This window comes from Drosophila albomicans, chromosome 3, assembly GCF_009650485.2.
Source record: "Drosophila albomicans strain 15112-1751.03 chromosome 3, ASM965048v2, whole genome shotgun sequence".
NCBI classification, from domain to species: domain Eukaryota; kingdom Metazoa; phylum Arthropoda; class Insecta; order Diptera; family Drosophilidae; genus Drosophila; species Drosophila albomicans.
The window spans coordinates 25676416-25693492 of record NC_047629.2 but is presented as its reverse complement, the minus strand read 5'-3'; the positions used below and the strand labels follow the sequence as shown (position 1 = coordinate 25693492).

The 17077-nt window shown below is 38.6% G+C and overlaps 1 protein-coding gene across 19 annotated transcripts in view; it reads right to left on the bottom strand.

The window, feature by feature from the left end:
* Positions 1–17077, bottom strand: part of LOC117570006 (CUGBP Elav-like family member 4) — a 168756-nt gene that overhangs the window by 48668 nt on the left and 103011 nt on the right. For all 19 annotated transcript variants that reach the window (XM_034251404.2, XM_034251408.2, XM_034251413.2 and 16 more), the window contains one exon: positions 11834–11913. In XM_034251404.2, coding sequence (XP_034107295.1) covers positions 11834–11913 — 80 coding nt within the window. The remainder of the gene's footprint in view (positions 1–11833; positions 11914–17077) is intronic.

Here is a 17077-nt window from a genome sequence, read left to right as displayed (position 1 = left end):
ATTTCCTTAGAGTCTCTTTTTTGATTTGTTGCTTGGCTTTCAGCAGACAACGACGTGCTTAAAAGTACTTACGACTTCCCTTTCATTTAGATTGCAATTTACGAATTGCACAATTACTCATACGGCGCGTTGGCTCGCTCTCTCCCTTTGTCTTTATGCACATAGTCTTTTAATTTATATTGCACTTAGAACTTTGCACATAAATTTAACAGCTATTTTGCATACTCGCTTGGCGCCCAATAAATTCGCTCTCGATGTGTTTCACTCTATTAATAATATCGTTTTGCGACAAATTTCTTCATCTTGGCTGCCAAGTCAAGGCAATGCTAATGACATGCCCAAACATTTCCGTAAGTCGTTATCACAAAAGCAAAGTCATTATTATAATGCCAAATATATTCTCTAGAGAGAGACTGAGAGAGAAAGCGAATGGAGGGGCGCGCACTAAGCACATCATCTATTTAAAAAGTTGACATAAATACAATTATAGATTTGAGCGCGGGCGCTGTGAAAATGAAGATGAAAATAATAAAATTGAGCAAAAATTGATGTCAACTTTCGGTGAGCTGAGCAAAAAATATATATACGTTTGTATATATATAGTACGAAATGAGGAAAATAAAGCAAAACTTGAAGACGTCGGCGACGCTGGCGACGACTTCGAAACGGAAATGCCGCCATTAGAAAGAAAGAAAAACTGCTGCGCCATTGAGAATTGAACTGCGGGCTTTCAACTTGGCCCACAGGGGAGGCCAGAGAGAGAGAGAGAGAGACAGAGTGAGGGGGTTAGGTGTGGGGCGTAAATGACAAACAAACAAGCGACGTCCGCGTCGTCCTGGCGCAGATAAAAAGAATTGTCAAAGCGCCTTAAAAGTATGCAATGCCAGCAAAGTAAGCTGCAAAATCGACAAGTACAATGCTGACAGGCAATTGCTACAGTTGTTGTTGTTTCTGCCGCTGCTGCTGCTGCTGCTGTTATTGTAATAATAATATCGATTCGACTGGAGGTATAAAAATGGGCATGGACAAGAAAGAGAGAAGTACGAGTTCTATTGCCGAATGCTGCCTTGTCATCGCCGCCGCCGACCGTCGCCGGAATTCGTTAATAAAATTTTATTGAAATTGTAGACAAGCGGCGAAAAACCATCGACAACGACGACGTGCAAAACAACAAGAACAAAAAAAGAGAAAATAAACGCCAAGGCGCAGGCAAAGCCAAAGCGAAAGCCAAAATCGAAGCAGCGGCCAGAAAGAAAAGCAATTGTCATCATTGGCACGTAAACGTGGCAAATGCAGACGCCAGAGGAAGCAGGCGACCGGAAAAAGGCTGGCCCTTAAAGTTGAAGTGTTTTGCTCTCTCTGTGATAAAAATCTAAAGCAGCCCACGAGTAACAACAAAACAACAAACAGCAGAAGCGACCAAAAGAAAAAGGGTTTGCCATTCTCTTAGTTTTTTTCGGGTGGCAGCTTTAAAAGCATGCGAAATACCTGCGGGAGTAGTTGCCACAAAATATGCAGCACTATTAACTTAAAAGCAATGCCACAAAAGCCAAGCTAGGATACAGCTGACAGTGCCACTGCGCAGCGTCGCCTCAAGGTATGCAAGAGCAGCAGCCGAAGCAGAGCACCAACCGAACAAACAACTAAACAAAACTTGACAAGCAGCGAGGAGACAACGCCGCAAAACTTTTTTTGTCCCTACTCCCGAGCAAAAAAAAAAAAATAGACAACTGAAAATTGACAACATTTTTTTTTTTTTGGTTGGAAGTAAAATCAAGACTAAAAGGACACAATTTCAACTATAAATAAAATTGTTATCCACGCTACGGAAATGATATTGAAGATGTCCGCTTTAACTTGAAGTTATGCGCAAGAAATTCGCTTGAAGTTGAATAGAGTTTGAAATAGCTTAAAATTAACTTTTAATTTAAAGAATGACAAAACTGTAAGAATTCTTGTTTTACAGAAATATGCCTTTCTATATTAAATTTAAAATTATTTTATTGCAAGTAAAACATTTTAACTACTAATAAATGTTCAGTACAATTGAATTTAAAAACCTACTGCAAACGAATTTAAAAATATTGAAATGACAAAAGTTGAAAGATTTCATTATTAATTGAATTGTGTTGAATTTCATATTATCTTATTGTATAAGATAGTAACTGAAATTTTGGAATTAAAATTTTCCTATGAAGAAATTTTAAAACAGGTCATAATCATTTGCATTTAAAAAGCTGCTAAAAAATATGTTTTATAATTCCACTGCGACCCTTTTAATTGAAATTGTTGTTCACAATCTCCTGAATTTAATTTAATAACTACACATTAATTACTTATCATAAAAATCTTACAAAATGTACACTTTGCTGCCATTCAATAAGATATTAAATTGATTTTTAAGACCGTTCGTTAATTTAGTTTATTTTTACCAAAAATTTAAAAGTGTTTTTCTTAGTTTTTGAGAAGTCTTGTCAAATCACGTCGGCATTCAATTTCTGTGCTGACCAGTTCGTGTACCTCATTAAAGTTTATGCCCAGACGTTGTCTGCATCCACATCTGAATTGAAGTTTGCTCATCATTTGCTGCTGCAGCTTGGTTGCTCTTGCTCCGGCTGCAGCAGCAGCAGTAACAGAAGCATCGACAGCAGTTGCAGTTTGCTGGAGGCGGCAGTGGAACGTGCCCATACATTGATGATGCGGCCCGCCATTTGTGCGCTCAGCGCCGCTCGATTCAATAAGGTTTGGGTTTATGCAAACAGACGTGCATTAAATTAAGTAGCCGCCACATTGGACGCCACTTGCAGTTTGCAGCTTGAAGCACGTAGACAACGACCATGAGATGAGTTGAGAACCAAAAAAAAAAAAAACGATGATGCAAAAGACAATGGCCGAAGAAGAAGAAGCAGCAGCATGGTCGACAATGTTGTCAAAGGAAGAACTTGGTCCACTTGGTGGCAGGAAGGGATTTGCTTGTGGATTGGCTGTGCCAATGTTTGGCCTCAAGCAAGTCTATTAAAATTGTTTATAACGTGCTGTTGCGCACGCTAACTCGAGAGCTGGTGTCGCAACAAATTGTGCACTCCAGCTGCAACTCATTCTATGTATTTTTTTTTATGGTATGGTTGCATACAACAGTTTTTTCGGTTGCCTCACGCGACATGGCCATGTCATTTTTAATGATGCACGCAGCACAGCGCGTTTCCTACACAAAAAGCCCGGAAGTTTTGCGCTTTTAGCTGCCATGAGTTTTTTATGAGCCGCGTCGTCGTCCACAAGAACAAGACAAGAAAACTCCAACAGTCGACCCATTACGATGTGCCTTTTATGTGCCTAGGAAATGTGAGATTTTTACTTGACGCACAAGACAAATTTAGCATCACTTTTTCTTCTACTTCTTCGTCTCCACTACTTACTCATTTTGAAAGTAGCAAGTTTTTAATAAGCAACTTGGCGACTCTTGGCTTAAATTTCCGGTGACTAAACCAACTTGAAGAATAAAAAAAAATTTATGTTCTGTTAGCACCACAAAAATATGCAATGAAGAGCTGGGCGCGTCACTGGTTCAGTTTTTGGCTTAAACGAAACGTGATGTCAATAGCAAACAGTTGGGCGAAAGGTATCGCCACCTAAAAATGTACGCTGCTTATTTATATACCAATATACACACACATACACTCTCACACACACACTCACAGTGTGTAAACTGTGAGGGCTGTGTGTGCGTTGGTTTGATTGCGTTTTGCCAGCGTCGTGCCAATTTCACTGTCAAGATATTGAAGCAAGAAAATTAGTTTACCGAAAAAGTGGCTTTGGGGCAAGGTGCTGCTGCTGTATGTGTACTCGTAGTTAGGTAGGTGGAAAGGGGGTGCGGCGCAGGATACCCGGCAGAGACGCCTGTCTGCAGGCAATACCAGAAAATTGTATGTGGCAGGCGCTGTTTGGATTTGCGCCGCTGGAGCAAAATTGAAATTGATGGCAGGCTGCGAGAGAGATTCTCAACGCTGCCAAATCAATATCGTGCAGGGGGAAGGAACAAGGAGGAAGGACGAAAGGATACGCAGTAGATTGGCCCCTGTGCATGTGTCTAATATGCTAAACATCACTGATTTAGTGGTGGTAATGGTTGCTTTCGGGTGGTTGCTCCGCTTTTTCGGGGCGCCAATGCCACAAGATTTATGTTCGCTGTCGTGTCTGCTGTGGCATATGCTGAGGCGCCACAAAAATGTGTTAAGCAGCAACAAATGAGTTGTGGAAAAGTGCAAGTAACGCAAACAGACTTCCGCAATTAATCGCACGCACTTTATACGAATATAAACAACTATTTTTAGCCAAATAATGAGAGTATTCAATACTAATTTAGTACAGTGGATCAATGGAAGGAAGTTATATACAAATTTGTATTACAAAATTAACATTCTTAAAATGTTCAATTCATTCATTTATTTTAGAGTTTTAAGAATTGATGAATTTATGAATTATATTTATATTTATTTCTTGACAGTTACTTTTATTTACCCAAATATCCAATTCAATTCATAACAACAACACATCTTAATTTATTGACATATTTTAATATTATTCCTATAAATATTTATATGCATCTTACATCAATTTTTACGATTCCTTTAATTAACCAATTAACTCAATTTGGTATCTAGCACACATCATCGCATATTCACAGTAGATAAATTTCAATTTACTCGCAACAGTTGATCAGAGTTGAATTTCTACGTTTTTTTTTTTCTTTGGTGTTCTCACAAAAGATAACACCTTATGTTCAATGTATGCAGCGAGGAGAAAATGCTGTCACGCTTCGCTCATTATGCTACACAAACACAAACAAATAGAAGTAACACATGCCGTAAAAGACAAACGAAACGATGCTGCAGAGCGATCATCAAAGACATTCCCCAGCTGCCAAAACGCGCATTTAAATTTCAAATTAATTTCCCATCGTCATGTGTAAAAAAACAAATCTGCAAGCTGACAACACACACAAGCACACACAGAGAAAGCAACTGAGACTGAGAATGGGACTGAGAGTGAGACTGAGACATCGTTTGCAGGGCAATAAAAGAAGCAGCTGAATCGGAGTAAAAGAAGTGAAAAATGCCAATGCGATGGCGCTTGGCGCTACGTAAATACGATTTGAAGTCCGTCCAGAAATGATATGCGTCCGTTTCTTTCCGCCAACCTGTTTTCACAGTCACATTTTTGCCCAAAGTCTGAAACGAGCAGCGTAAAATATGCAAAAGAAACAAATTTTTGTGCGCGCATTCGGTTTTTCTTTTCCGCCTTTTTTTTTTGTTTTTTGGTTCACTTCGCATTCAACTGTGAATTTGGTTGAATAGAGGGTATGCTACAGTCATTTAATTCAATTAGAGAGGAATTTAACATAAATAAAACTGTCAATTTAATGCAATATTAATCTACTAAGCAAAAGCTGGATCAAGTTGTTTCTATATTTAGAATAGTAACGAAGTCTTTTACTACATATTATAGTATTTCGTGATACTTATTTTGTATAAAGGGTAACCTTTAATTAAGTATCTATAAAACAAATTGTTTAATTCAAAATAGTTATTATCAAATTCATTATATATCTCTGCATTGAAGACAGTTTTCTGCAAGACAAAGCTTTGAATATAATTGAAATTTTCTTCTCTTATCTACAGCGTATCTGTTAGTCCATCAGTGCTCTATCTATCACACACACTTACTTATTTTTTCATTGTTTTTGTTGCGGCTCATGGCTGAATTGGCGCAACATATGCGAAGCGCCGAGTGCTACGCGTTCAGTTTTTGCGTGGCATTCTTTTGCTGCTGTTGTTGCTATTGTTGTTCGTGTTGTTTTCGAGCTCGCATCAATTATGCTTTTATTTATACAACAATTTCGTCGTCGTCGTGGCTGCTGCTGCTGGCCAACGCGGTGCGACGCGACGCGTCGGGTTGGCAGAGCGTTCAATTTTCGTCAGGCAGACGCATCGCTTAATGTGACTTGACAAAAATGGCGTCCAATATGGCGCAAATGTTGTTGCGAAGTGTGGTGGAGAAGCCTGTCAGCCTGCCTTCTGCCTTTACGCTTGAGCGGAGCACACATCTCGCCAAGCACTCGCACCTTGGCAACGTCAAGATGACGGCCAAGTAGAAAAACGAGAAGAAGAAGACGAAGAAGCCCCGGACTCAGCTTTTCTATTTTAATTCACACGCCATTGTATTCGTGTTGTTGTTGTTGTCGCTTTGTTTGTTGTTGCTTTTGCCGCTGCTGAGCGCCTAAAAGTAGACGAAGTTGAATTTCTAATGTGCAGCAGCTGCGAACAATGGAAAAACAGGAGAAAACTCGCATCGCATCGCATCGCATCGTCGTTGTTGTTGTTGGCTGGCTGTTGCCTGCCTGATTGTGTTTTGGCGCTGTCGTTCTTGTTATCGTTATTGTTCTTATTGTTGTTGCTAGTTGTGTGTGTACGAGTGTGTGTGTGGGTGGGTTGCTGTGTTGTGTTATTTTTTCAGCTGCTTCTCCTTAAGCATACTTATGTGCCCGTTTAAGCAATTTTTAAATCATTGCACTCGAAACAAGCATTGCTTTAAATTGCGTTAACAATCCCCAAAAACTTTGTTTTTGGTAAGAAAATTATATTAAAAATACTCTGCAGTGATTAAGGTGATATTTTTATTATTATTAATTTGAATGAATTATTATTCAAGAATCTGCTGAGCTCTTCTCTCAATTTTTTTGATTTATTGCATAGAAAATTATATGAAATATTTTTATTTACCTGAAGAGATTTAAATTATGTTTCTCATTTCAATTCATAGCGAGAAAAATTAATTGATTTTTGTATTTAATTGAATATTTTTTAAGAATCTGCTGAGAAGCTCTCTTAATCCTCAATTATATATATTTTTTTATTTAATTTAATTTATTTAATAAGAAATTTGAATTATATTTAATACGTAATCATCATTTATTATTATTTATTTTCTTATTTAAATATATTTTTAAAAATATTTTGTTTGTTTTAAGCTTTCCACCCCTTTGCACAATTTATTTCTAACTTTTCCCTGTATAAATTCTGGCTATCGTTTCTTGTGTTATATTTCATTTATGTTTATCAAACTTTGTTCTGAACTATGCTTGAAGTGCGCTCAGCAACGAAAGCCTAATTAAGCTATCCACGAGCTTATTAGCTTGGCATAATCCGAGCAAAAGTTTAGCATTACTTTTGATGCTGTCCTTTGAAGCATAGTCACATTTCCACGCAGTTTTGCTGCCTGCTACCTTTGAGAGAGAATGTCAAGTGTGTTTTATGTTTATTTTTTGGAGAAGGTAAAGCAAACAGAAACAGAGGCTGGCCTATGCAAATTTTGTTAAGCAAAAGTCAACCCATTTTCGACCATTTACTTTGGCAACACAAACACAATTTTCAAATGCGTGCCCTGACCAGTAAAATAACAAACAACAAACAAAATGGAAATAAATGCGCATCAAGAGTGGGAGTTGAAAGAAAGAAATGCTAATTGCCTAATTTATTCGAAGTCGAATATGCGGGCTTTAAGTTCTTTTTTTTTTTTTTGCTTCGCTGTTGCTGTGTGTCACTTTGGCTGTAATTTAAAATATTTATTTATGTACGATATATAGCTTGCTCCCATTTGTAAATGTTTCTGGATTTGCTTTGCAGCTGCTGATGCTGCTGATGCTGTTGGCCATTTTTGCTTTTGCTGGGCGCTTTTGCGCTTCGCCAATCAAAAGCATTTAGAGAGCAGCTTTAATGCATGCGCGCGCTTTCATTAACAAGCAGTCACGCCCACAGCCCAGCTCACGCCCACTCTTCTAAGCCGCATTTACACACAACACACACAGCATACACACACCTACCTAGGGGGCAAAAAAATCGCGTCAGCGGCTTATGCAAATGTGTGGAAAAAAGCGAATGTTGTGTTGAGTGAATACGAAATTATTGTTTACAACTGTAAACTTTTTAATACTCTACACAAACTGGGAGGTCGTAACGACTAGGCAGGCAGTTTGGCAGAAAGGAAGTTATCTATATTATTTATGTGAAATTATTTGAAATTTATAACTTATCATTTTGTTGTTCCACATTTTTAAAAGAAGTGTATTGTGATTTCGACTTGTCATCGCTGTTGTTTAGAATACTTTCTGTGTGTTATTTTTTCTGTACATTTGTGGGTGCTTCTATTTAGAAAACGTTTGCAAACCGCACTAAAAGCGACTTATAACATGTTGAGTGCCAGAGGATTAACAACAAACAAACCCAATGCATGGACAGAGAATAGAAACTGTCCACTCTCTGGGCACAGATCTGGCTGGCTGGCTGGCTGGCTGACTGCCCTCTCTCACACTCTGCATCCGACTGTAAATTCCTTTTTAATGAGTGCTGGTTTCCCATGGAGGGCGGGGTGACTATTCAGGGCGTGGCGTGCATAAGCTGCTTAAGGTTTGGCGTAATCAAAAATTTTTTAAAAGCTTTTTGTGGTACATCAACATGAAAGCCAAGCCTGTCCGGACAAGTCCGAGAGATGAGAGCAGCGGGTGAGAGAGTGAGGGAGATAGACCGAGAGTGTGTGAGCAGCATCGAAAAAGAAAACTTTGTTAAGCTTGAAATTAACTTGCGGTTTGTCTGCTGCTGCTGTTGCTGCTGCTGTGGCAACTTTGACGCCTGCAGGTAGGCAATCAATTTTTTTTCCTGTGCCAACTTGCTGATGTTGTTGCTGTTGCACTTAGCAATTTGGCTCTGGCCCGGTGTATAATTAATATATGCAGGAGCAAAAGTGTAGCATACTTTTGTGCAAGCTACTAAAAATTTTATACAACAGCTGCCGCGTCGTTTTGCGCTAATTACGTGGCTACCAGAGAGCGAGAGCGAGTGAGAGTCGTAATGCCAAATTGCAATTACAACTGCCAACTTGGCAGCCGCACTCCCCCACTCTCCTCTTCCCTTTACTCCACCTAACTGACATTAAAATGCTTAATGCGCAGGCAGGTAACGAAAAAAATTACGCGCTCTTAAAATTAAAACAAGAATGGTTGATAAAAAAAACACAGAACAGAACCAACTGAAATTGCTCTACTCATTTTCCTCACACACACACACACCTTGATGCTTTTTCACGCTAGCTAGCAATTTGGCATAGTCGAGTTCTTGCTTCTTCCTACTTCTTCTTCTGATGCTGCTGCTCATCTTAAAAATTGCCCAGGTGAAAAATTGCAGCTGTCGTTGTTAGTTCTGACGTTAAGGAGTACAGCCCTGAGGGCGTGCCGCATTTTTGGGCGTGGCAGGTCAGACATGGCAGCCAAGTAATGAGCCGCCGGGCAGCTGCTGTTGCTGTTGCTGCTGCTGTCGTGTGCTGAGCATTATTTGGAGTGTTAAGAGTGAAGTGCAGTTAGTTGTTCTAGGCCTGCAGCGTTTTATGCCTCTGTGATCAACGAGGTCGCCATCAGATGGGGGAAAAGGCTAAATAGCCTGTCCAACTAAGTAGTTGAAAAGCATATTTGCATAGGTTCAAAAATATTGTAGTTTTTACGGAGAAAACAGATAAGATATCATCACATTCAATGCTGAGAATATCAAAACTTCCAAGCACACACACACCGAAAACACCTCGGGCTATGCTTTGATTTTCCTGTATATTGGCTGCAATCAGCTGTAAAATGTGACGATCTAAAGGGGGAAAGGGGGAAATGACAGCTTGGTGATTGACTTAAGCTGGGGCCAACTGTTTGCCCTGATTTGGATTGGATTTATGCATTTTTTCGGGGGATGTTGTTGGTTTATTTGTTTTGCGGTTCGGTGTAGTTGTAGCCTCACTTGCGGCTATGTATTTGAAGTTTTCACTCATACATATTTGCCAATGCCTGATGAAAGGGGGAAAACTCTCTTTCCCGCGTTCTCTTTCCCCGTTTCTCAAGTTGTGTTATTGTAAAAAATGTGTTTAGAGCCCTGCGGCATGTTACATTGATTTTGCTATTCCTTCAACCATGCCAAGCTATGGTCTGTAATTACGGCAAAAGCGAAACAGCAATCGCACCGAGCTGGCGCCATCATCATTATCATCATCAAGAATTTCCGCCTAAGTAAACACATGATTTCATTCTCGCGCGCACAGCGTGGAGGAAAATGGCGCAGCGTTTGTTTAAAAACGCATCTAAATTGCAAATTAAGCAACAAATTTCATCAACAATATTTGAATTTGAATTTAAATGCGACAGCGACAACGAGTTGTGGGCTACAAAAGAGTGAGTGAGAAGCGCGTAGAGAGGCGCGTAGCTCAAGTCCGTTGCGAACGAAGCTTTGCTCGACACACACACACACACACAAAACCGAAAATGTAAAATTCGTTTCGACTTTCGCAAAGCCAGCAGCAATCTGAGTGGTAAATAAAGCCAGAGCGACGAACAAGAAGAACAAGAAGAAGTAGTAGAAGTAGAAGAAGAAGAAGAAGGAGCAACAAACAGTACTCATTCCCCTTCTTCCTCCCTCTCTCACTCTCTTATCTGCACTCTTCTAGTGAGTTGACTTGGATGCGAAACGTTCGCTGCACTGATGTAAACACCGAAAATACAACAATGGCAACCATTTCAGTTTGCTTTATACCCCGCCCCTTCCCACAAACAGTTCCCGCTCGTTGGCTGGTTTTGTGTATTTGCTTGTGTTGTTTGTCAAAAGAAGCAATTTACGTGCAAAATAACTCAAGTGTCATGCAAATTTCATTTATTTTCGCACAAGAAAAAATAATTCCCGCACCGCGACTGAGGCCGACAGAGAGAGAGAGAGAGCAGCAGCAAACGTTGTCATAGAGCATATATACTCCCACTCACTTACACACATACATATGTACACACACAAAGATACATATATATTTAGTTATATGGTGTTTTCTTACAAATTTCCGTATAATGAAGTCACTCGTCGGCACAAAATCGCAGCACAAAGGCAAAAAACCTTCAGCTTTAGCTTCTCGGTTGCCAAACAATTTGTCGCTGTGATTTCTATATACATCACATGCTTTTGCTTTTTTAGAATATTAGAGAAAAGTATGCTCTTGATTTTCAATTGAAGTGGAGCACAAACCGAATATAATAATATAATAATCATTCCTTCTAGCTATTTAATTTAATTTCGCATTTAATTCTAATTTATTTTTAAAATGCAACCAAAGCTTGGGGACCTTGCCACTTCTAGCTTAAATGAAGTTTGTTAAGTACTTTTTGCACAGAACAACAAGGAATGACAACAACAGCAGCGCAGCTCCAACAAGCAAATGAAAGTACCTTAAGTACTTCAGGTTGAAAATTTCATTAGTTTCGCATTATTCGCACACAAGTGCATGTCCTTGACAAATGATGAAAAAATACAACAAAAAAAAAAAACACGAAAAATAAATAAACAAAATTGTGAATTTGTGAACAACGCGAACAAAAATAAAAGGAAATAAAAAGCTTAAAATATTTTCGAGGTTTGCTGCTTTTATTTGACGAAGCAAGAAAAGCTGCGTGGGAGAACTTCAGCGTCAACTTGAATTTCATTTGAAACTCAAACTCGTAAACGCAAAGTGAAACTCAAATTCCCCAATTCAAATTCAATTGTTGTTACGTGCGAAAAAAACGTCAGTTTAATTGGAATTATATGGGTATTATGTTGCAAACTTCTTCCATACAAAATTGACTATTAATTTGCAAGGTGCGCACTTGACGTTAATTTGAGCAGGCGAAAGAAGATCAAATACGTTAACAATAGATGACGTTTAACAGGTAATAATAGCTTTCGAAGAATTTGTTTAAATTAGGTATTGTCACAATATCACTTACCGGCATAGTTTGACTTCCGTGTAAATTGGTTATTGCTGACTGAGCCTCCTGTTGCGAACCAAATTTAACGAAAGCGCAGCCTGAAAATATACAAGAAAAAAAAATAAATATTAGTAACTGTTGAAGAATAAAAACATGAGAGAAAGCTACAGTCGTGTGTGCTGGACTGAGAGATACCCGATACTAATCTCGAATAGAAACCAATTCTACAAATATACTAAAAATTTAAAACAAAATACCAAAATATATCAAATATTTTACTTGGCATATTGATATAGTATGTTTTCAATGTAAATTTGATTAGATTATCTCAAATTAAAATATTTAATCAAGATGTATTTTCAATAAAGTATTATAAAAGAAATTTTCCTTTAAACATTTACATAAAATGTCTTCTCAAATACTTTTTAAAAGAATTGTCTGAAAATGACAAATGCCCTCGTTAAATCGTTACTGCATTCAGTCTCAGCTCGATCGACATGTGTGCGCGGCATTTAAATAAAATTTTAAGTGCAATTAAAAAACATTCTCAGCAAAAAGATTCGCGCGATGCGGTTCAAACTTCAGCTCAGCTGAATGCCACTGAAACATCGAAGCAATTGGAGCATCCACATCAACATCAGAGAGCCAAAGCGAGAGCTGCCTGCCATCATGGCCCATTATATAAAAATAATAGTCGGCCGGACGGTGAATGTAAAATGTAAAATTCAAACCAAAAAATACATTGCACTTGGCGCTCATTATTTTGTAATTTGTGCGCCAGCTGCTTTTCGTGGAGAGGCTGTGTGAAATGGGCGTGGCCATTTGGCCATAACACTAACGCCTCCCAATGATGCTTCACGAGCATAATTATTAAAAATCATTTATGCTAATTTAATACACAGGCAATAACCACAAAAATGCTCAGCGAAAAAAAAAAAAAAAACAGAAAAAAGAAAACCAACTGGGGAGAAATGTGCTTTGGATGCTGAACAAGTTTGCACTTGGCAGATTTAATGAGATTTTAAAGTTGCGGGTGAAATTTTAATCAAAGACTTCAGTAAAAGCATTTAAAAGAAGAATTGAGATAAGGTTAGTTGGCGAAAAAACTGCAAATTTATAATTGAGATAATATAATCGAGTATACAAATTTAGCAGACAAGTTAAAAATCCTTTTTTAAAACATATTTCATTAAAACGTGTGCATAATTAATAGAAAGCAATGATATACAATTAACAATAAACGGTTTTTAATGGTTTTATTTCAATTTTTTCAACTAAATGATACCACAAAATAATACTTTTTCAATTTAATATCACATTTTATGTGCAGTTTGAAATGAGAAAAATTAATTAATATATTTAAATATTAATTAGTAAAAATTGCTATAAAAAACCATAGGAAATTTGTGCCGCTTGAAGCAACTTTAATATTCCAAGCGGTCATTGTTTACAGTTGGAAATCACCCCAACCCCCAAGTAATTAATTAAGGCCCTTTGGAGTTGACCTCACAACTGGCGACAAGGTTGAGCTTAACCTTCATGCGACGACTGTTGTTCTGTAGGCAACAGCGGCAACAGCGGCAACAATGCCGAAAATTAAGACCCTCAAGCATAGGAAACAGAAACATACAACAAGAGGAACAACAAACAGATGAAGAATGAAAAACAAAAAAAAAGAAAGATACATTCATTCGCATTCCCCCTTAAACAACTGACGGCGGCGTCTAAATTGCGGCTCCGGCTGTTGTTGCCTTTGTAGTTGCCGCTTTGCTGTCCTAGGAAGGGGACATTTTCGAGGTGGGGCATGCAGTACCCAGAGAGCGAGAGAACGCGCAACAAATCCCGCCTAAAACCATGCAACATGCGAGCTGACAAGCCGTAAGGCAGACAAGCGCAAATTTCGCGTGCAAACAGGAACAGGATTTTTATTATTTTTCTTTCTGTTTTTTTTTCTGCTGCTGTTGTTGTATATTCTTCTTCTGTGTTTTTCGTGTTGCAAATGTACAAAAAATAAAGTGTAAAAAATTCAAGTGGATTTTTGTTATTTTTGTGATGTTTTATTTTCTGTTTGTGTGTTGAAGTGACAACAAAATCCTGCGCCGCTCAGACAACAGTTGGAAAGTCCCCCAAAGGGAGGGAAGGCTGGCAGGCGGAGGGAGCTGCAAATCAGCGTTGCTAAACAATAAAAAATAAAATATTTTTGTTGCCTGTTAATCCACAACACAAAAACACAGAGTGGGAGAAAAAGAGATCAACAGAGTGAACAAAAAAAACAAAAAAAGAAAAACACAACAACAAAAAATAACAGAAAACTGAAAAAATTCTGAATGCCAGGCCGAGCAAAAATAACAAAAGCTAAAAAAGCAAAGCAATTGCTAAGCATTTTTGTAAACTTAAATCAAAGTTGATTTTGTGTGTGTGTTTTTTTTTTGTGTCCTTTTTTTATACTTCTTTTGTTTGTAATTTGTGTTGGGTGCTGCTTTCTTTTCTTGTCGTTTCTTTTCATTTGTGTTTTTTCGCTTTTGTTTATGTGAAATTTATTTTTCTTAGCATAACTTGCAACAAGAACAATATTTGCCAGAAGGACTCTGTAGACTCTGTGAGTTATGCAATCTTAAAACACCTTCGTTAATTGCGTGCTTTTTGTTAATATATAGAACACAAAAAAGCAAAAAAAAAATGAAAAAAGTTGCCTCAACTTTTCACAGAAATATGCTAGATATGAAATTTGTGTTTGCTGCAGCTTTTGAAGTCTGCGAAATCTTTCTCAAGTTTTTTACTTGTTTTAATTAATAACACTTTAAGTTAAGAGTTTTTTTTTTCTCAAGCTACTGTAATTTTTATACAAATCACAAACCTCAATGATTTTTTCTTAATCAAATTGCTAAGAGCCACTTTCGGTTAACTGGCAACTTTCCAATTGATTAGCCATCAAAGTAAAGTACTTCAACATTCATTACACTAAGAACAAACTAAAGGATTTCTCAACTAATTTGTATGCTTTCAAAGGCAAAGCCAAAGGACATTAACTCATTTAACTAGAGTTCTTTTTCTTACCCCCTAACGACACATTTTTGATTATTTACCTTTGAAGGATGTCATTTGTCTTCGCTGACGCACTTGCTAGCATTAAGGCTAATTTGTCGAACTTCAAGTCATTATAATAATTAAAAGTAAATTAGGCTAGGCAAAGAGGTAAAAGCTGTCAACTGCTGTCCAACTCGGAGACAGAGTCCGAAAGCTTAAGAGGCAACTTTTGCTTTGATCTAAAAGACATTGAATTCAATTTACATACAAATCACAAGCACTGCACCGGACACTTGTTACAATTAGGCAACCAGGCACAAGTACACAGGACAATCCTGATGGCAGCAGTGTACTGGCTGCAGCAGTCCTTAAAGCTAACGAAGTGCATGCTTTAATTACTTAAGCGACGACAAGTTGCAGTTGAAAGCTGGAACTTGGCAGCGCAATTAGTTGAAATTAAAATGTGTGAGAACAAGTTTGTTTTTTTCTTTTCTGTTCGCCAGGTTTTTCTTATGCAACTTCCGTTGAAGCGTGAAATGATGCAGCCAGCGGAACAGTCGGCGAGTACTTGCTCAGCAGCGAGCCTAATGACACTTTTTAATCAAATATGCTAATGATAATCATGGCAAAGTTGCAGACTGTCATTAAAATTACACTCGCTTGTTCACTGGCCAGTTATAATCAGCATTAAGTCTTCATTTATAAATCAACACGTTCTAGTTAATAAAAGTTTCTGTTGCTTTGTGAACAAAGTTGCAGCAGTGTACTGCGAAAGGTAGAAATAATAATTAAAAGCAAAAAGACATAATTCTTTGTTAAGAAATAATAATAGATGGACAACTAATAATATTTGGTTAATCTAACTTTTTATGAACAGAAAACAACTAATTATTTCATTATATAACTCGACTGTGGGATAGTTGCTACCCTTTTTGGATAAAAGCATTAGCAAAGCAGTACTACCGTGCAAAAATACCATATTGTCTGCCAAAGCAACTAAGACCCTAAGTATGTTAAGTAGGCCCTTCTCCCTTATGGCTAGCGGGTATAATAATAGACAATAGTGTTATGAAACTAATTATAATCATTAAGATGCCTATATTCGTCTGCTATTTTCAGTATTTCTGCGTATACGAAAAGTAATCTAACCTTTAGCACTTGGTATAAATGACAACGATTTACCTTGGCAACAGTGCAGCAATTTTTTACAAGCAGCTAAATGAAGTTGTCCCTTGGTGTGTGTGGGTGATCTCGGCAGCCAACACATGTGATTATATTTATGGCAGGGATTTATCGGGTTGAACTTTGGGTGGGAGAGGGGAGGTGGGAAAGTGGACAGCCGACCCTTAGTGACATTTGCAATACAAATTTCGCAATGCCATTAATGTATGGGCCCCCGAAAAAATAAACCGGCCATGCAATGAAAAATCGCCGCAGGTCAAACACGTAACCAAATTGTGCACAACAACAGCGGCAACATCAAGAGTAAGAGCAGCAGCAACAACTACAGCCAGAGAAGCAGCAGCAGCCGGAGCAGCAGCAGCAGCAGCAGCATCAGGAAACAAGGATAACGAGCGTGTTGAGCCCCTGACTGCTGACCAAACGTCTGCTGGTCGATATGTTGTTGGGTTGTTGGTTGGTCATTTTGCTGAGAGCTGTGAGAGAGCTGAAAACTGTGAAGGGGAAGCAAGAGGGTAACAGGGTATTGCTCATGTTATGGCTCTGGTCATTGCCGGCTGTCTCTGCTCTTACCCCGCTCCCCTTCCTTTGGCTTTGCCCGGCTGCCTGCATGGGACAAGTATTTTAAAATCCAATTAAAAACGCCCTAGTGGGATTTTTCAATCGCTGCCTGCTGCCCCAGCGAAGCTGACAACAGCAGCAGCAACAGCAGCAACAACATGTGAGGCAGCAACCAAGCCGAGCAACAAAGTTGCATTAAGCGCGCTTCGTTCGCAATTCGCCATTTGGCATTCGGTCGCGTCGTCGTCGTCGTCGTCATCATCGTCATCATCATCGTTGTTGCTGTTCTCGATGTGTGGAACTGGAAACTGGACAGGACAGGACACGTTGATGGCCATTGCATGTTTGCCTCGGGGGCACAAAAGCGTTGCATGAATCTTGTTAGCCAACGTTTACGCTTATTATGCGGCAGCAGCAACAGCAGCAACAGCAGCAGCCTTGGCCAGTAACCAGAAAGCAACGCTATCGAATTTGTTTGATGCATGTGAGTCTGTT